The sequence below is a fragment of the Coenobita brevimanus genome, chromosome 43 (genome assembly GCF_032717465.1).
Source record: "Coenobita brevimanus isolate Jiangsu-jjx chromosome 43, ASM3271746v2, whole genome shotgun sequence".
Taxonomy (NCBI): Eukaryota; Metazoa; Arthropoda; class Malacostraca; order Decapoda; family Coenobitidae; genus Coenobita; species Coenobita brevimanus.
Window position 1 is genome coordinate 16,936,224 of NC_136996.1, and position 4,021 is coordinate 16,940,244.

The following is a 4,021-nucleotide window of genomic DNA, read 5'->3' on the forward strand; positions in this document are numbered from 1 at the left end:
AGACAATGGCGTGCGGGGGAGAGGAGGTCATGAGGGGTAAGGCATTGTCTCTGCCTGGCATCTTGTAGAGGAATAGAGGAAGGCGTCCCGTGCATACATACCAAAAATCATGCGCAAAAATTGAAAATTGTGCAAATTATGAACCTTGCAATTGCGCGACGTACCAGTACTTCAACGGGTCTAGCTGTGACAAAACGTTGTGACGTACCCATATGTCGATGGGATGCCTTGGGTTAAAAACATATTGTTACGTCCACACCCCACACTGTCACAGGCTCCAAAAGCAGTAGTTCAGTATAGGAAGGACATCGCCCTGTGAATTATTCTTCGTAGGGTCAGCCTTACATTGTACACCACAACAACTAAGGCGTCATAACAACACAAGCTTCTCGTATTTTTTGTCTTTATTTAACAAGTAATTACACTGTATGCTTGCCACAACACTTCACTAACTTCACAAGTACTGAAGCTACACTAATGTCGCAAGGCCACAAATAAAACTAAACTGAAAAGGTCCCCTCCTCTGTCCCCCATCCTTTTATAACTTTTGCTCGATACGCAAACGTTCTAGTACACACTCCTAACAACAACAGTTTTCTCTGCTGGAGACATCCAAAATATTCCAGAGCTTTCTTTCATTAAGTAGCACTCAATGCTTTATCATTCAGACTGACATCAAATTAAATAATTTAACAATCACCTCAATAAAACGTTATAGAGAAAAAGAATAAAAATTAATGCATACCTTTACAAAATAACTCCTCTCACAACTGCAGGCTATGTGGCACCTCTGACTAGAAACTGAAAAAGTGCAAAACATAGAGAATTTTCCATTAGCACTCCAGCTTCTCAACACTGCCTCCCTCCCTAATTCATTTGTTGTCCTGACAAAACTACATAGTGTTTACAAACAAAATCCTCAGTCCAAACTAAACATTTCATTATACCCAAGTTAGTCCTTCAGCTTATCAGGTCTCCTCCTATCCAGACGACATCCCTGCTCCTACAGGAAGTCAACTCCTGAAATGATTTGGTTATCCTACTGACCCACTTTTTCCCTAGGGAAACTGTACCCACCCTTCTGTGCTTCAGCTCCTTGGTCCTCCTCGATATCATCGGCTACAGGTGGGCTTGATTCCTCGGGGATGTCTCAGCTGTAGTGTCTTGGCCCCCTGGTACTGCCACAGACGATTTACGTGTACCACCTCTGGGCGAGACTTCCAGACATCCCCTGAATCCGGTATGTTATGTCTAACAGGGGGTCCAGCAAAGCTTAGGGCCTGTCCCACAGGCTCTGCAGCTTTGGTGACTGTCCTTTCTTCCACTGAGTATTATATAGCCAAACTTTGTCACCATCCTTGAAGCTCACCTCACTTGCCACGGCATCATACTTGTTGTTCATCACGTCACCTAAAAACACCAGAGCTCCTCGAACTTGAAGATGTACCTCAGCCAGTCTTTCCTGAAAATGCTTCACATAGCTGGAAGTGTTGGTAGGCAGCTCTTCACCAGGTGGTCTTCCCATTAACAGGTCAACTGGTAATCGTAACTCGTGGCCCAGCATCAGTTTTGCAGGGGTGTAGCTAATAGATTTATGGGATGCAGACCAATATGCCACCATCAATGCATGTAATTTCTGGTCCCATTTCATCTGTCCCTCTACGCAGTACTTTGCCAGTTTTTTGTCCCAGGGTCCAGTTGAATTTCTCACCATCCCATCTGACTGTGGTCTTAGTGGAGTCGTCCTGGTCTTCTTGATACCCAGTAACTTGCCGCACTCACGGAATACAGCAGACTCAGAGTTTCTACACTGGTCTGAATGTAGCTCTTGTGGCATCCCAAGATGACAGAAGAACTAGTCAACTAACACCTGAGCACCAGTTGCAGCTTCCTGAGTGAGGATGGCATAAACTTCTGGCCACTTTGTGAAAGAGTCCATGGCAACACACATATTCTGGTTTCATCTTTCACTGAGTGGCAGAAGTGCAGCAATGTCCACCACGACCGTTTCCACTGGTGTACTTACTTGATACAGCTGAAGCATAGCACAACCACATTTCTTGGGACCCTTTTTTTTTTTTTTTTGTCACAGCATGCATCACAGACTCAACACCACTTTTCACATCCTAATGCATTCCAGTCCAATAGAACCTCTGTTGCAGCTGACTTTGATTATTCCCTACTCCCAAATGCCTGCTAGTGATCTGGTTATGACCCACTTCTAAGACCTCAGACCTCATTTTCCTAGGGAGAATCAGCTGCCAATACTTGCTGAGGCCATCAGGTGTCTCCGACTGATGTTCCAGTTGTGTTTTGCTCAAATGAAGGTCCCACTGACTCTAGTACCTCTTAGTTGCAGGGTTAAGCCAGAAAACCTCTTCCCAAGATGGTCACACTGTACTCCACTGTAGCCACTCTAGCACTGGTTGTAAATCTGTATCTTCCAACAACATCCACTTAAGGTGTTCTTCAGCTGACACCAGCCCTTTCACCACAGTACGGCAGCATGTCTTCGTAAGATTTCCATTCCTCCTACACTGCTTGCCATCTTTTCTTCCATCAATTCACACACTGTCAATCGAAGTTCTCTTGCATTTCCTCAGTGAGGATGCTTTTGGGGAAAAACTCGCTGGTTGTTGCCCCTTGCCAACAGCATTTAACAATTTACCCACTCCTTTCTCATCTTCTGCAGCCTTCTTTTTATTGTCCTTCTCCTTGGACAGTCATAACTGGTGTCCCACCTCACCACATGTCCAACACCCTTTTGTTACAATCGTAAGTTTCCATGCTCTGTTCTCTTCTAGCTCTTTCTTCCATTTGTAACAATCCACCTTCTCCTGTCCTGGCTTCTCACAGAACCAGCAACCTCCTCTGACTGTCTCCTCTTCCCTAGTCCACTTGTAGCAGTCCTCCTTCCTATGTCCTGGCTTCTCACTATACCAGCAACTTCCATCAGTACTGGATGTCATGTCCAGTACTGGACGTATTGGACCTGATGTAGGACACCAATTCCAAAGCCCTAGCTAGTGCTTCTTGCATGCTTCTTGGTTCTGCTTGCTTCACTTGCACTTTCAATCTGCACTGGCAAGAGCTTCAATGAACTGGTCCCTCAGAAGAATAGCCAACAGTTTAGGTGCTGCTCCAGGGTACGCCTTGTGTGCCATACTCTCCAGGTCATGAGGAACCTGCTGTAGAGATTCGTATTGAGCCCATACATGAGTTGCGACTCTTGCTCTGTAAACCTCAGTATGGTACGTGGTTCCGTATCTGCTCTCCAGCTCTTCTACTAGGGACCAATAACTGTTCCTCTCCTCCATTGATATCTGGCCAATAATCTTCACTGTGGCACCCTTGAGGCCAGTATCAAGCTGCACTGGCCTCTGCCTATCATCCCAGCCATTCTGATCAGCAAGTAACTCCAACTGTACACAGTAAGCTTCCCAAGATACTTTATCATCAAATTCCTGAGGTTTCTTTTTAACTGGACCCTTATTATAGCCATGCAGTTCCTTGAAATGGGGCCTAAAAATTGGGGCATCAAAATTAAGCCGATGACTCAAAACGTCTACATACTGATTACCTAACCCTGCACAGCTAACTACATCTACATGCTTGGGGTTCATCAAGAGTCACCATACACTGTGCATTATTACTATTATTTTTTTTTTAATATGCTCCCTGTGCACCAACCTGAGGCACAGCAATGCAAGATTTCTGTACAGTCTCAGTTCACTCACTAATTATCTTTAACTTGTCGTCTACATGCTGTCTGCACTCCATCACAATTCACTCACTAATTATCTACAATTTGTCATCTTGATGCTGTCTGGTTTCGGTCACATTATTGCTGACCTCACACCTCTGCTGCTTTAGCTCAGAGTATACTTCCTCCTTAACTTCATTTCCCCCATGAAGGTGTCTAGTTGTCCCTGCATCCACAGTTGTAACTCCTGTTGCTTCTGTAATGCCTCGCGAAGCCGTTCATATCGTTCTTTCTGTTCTTCACTTTGTGCTTGTAGTT

General features: G+C 44.9%; 1 protein-coding gene across 1 annotated transcript; it reads right to left on the reverse strand.

The window, feature by feature from the left end:
* Positions 1-1,273: 1,273 nt before the first annotated feature.
* On the reverse strand, positions 1,274-1,621 carry LOC145397844 (uncharacterized). Its single transcript, XM_080270881.1, has one exon. The coding sequence runs from the start codon at positions 1,619-1,621 to the stop codon at positions 1,274-1,276; it is 348 nt and encodes a 115-aa protein (XP_080127007.1).
* Positions 1,622-4,021: the final 2,400 nt, after the last annotated feature.

Excerpts from the sequence above, each read along its gene's own strand:
- LOC145397844 (XM_080270881.1), bottom strand. The coding sequence starts at position 1,621 with ATGGTGGCATATTGGTCTGCATCCCATAAATCTATTAGCTACACCCCT.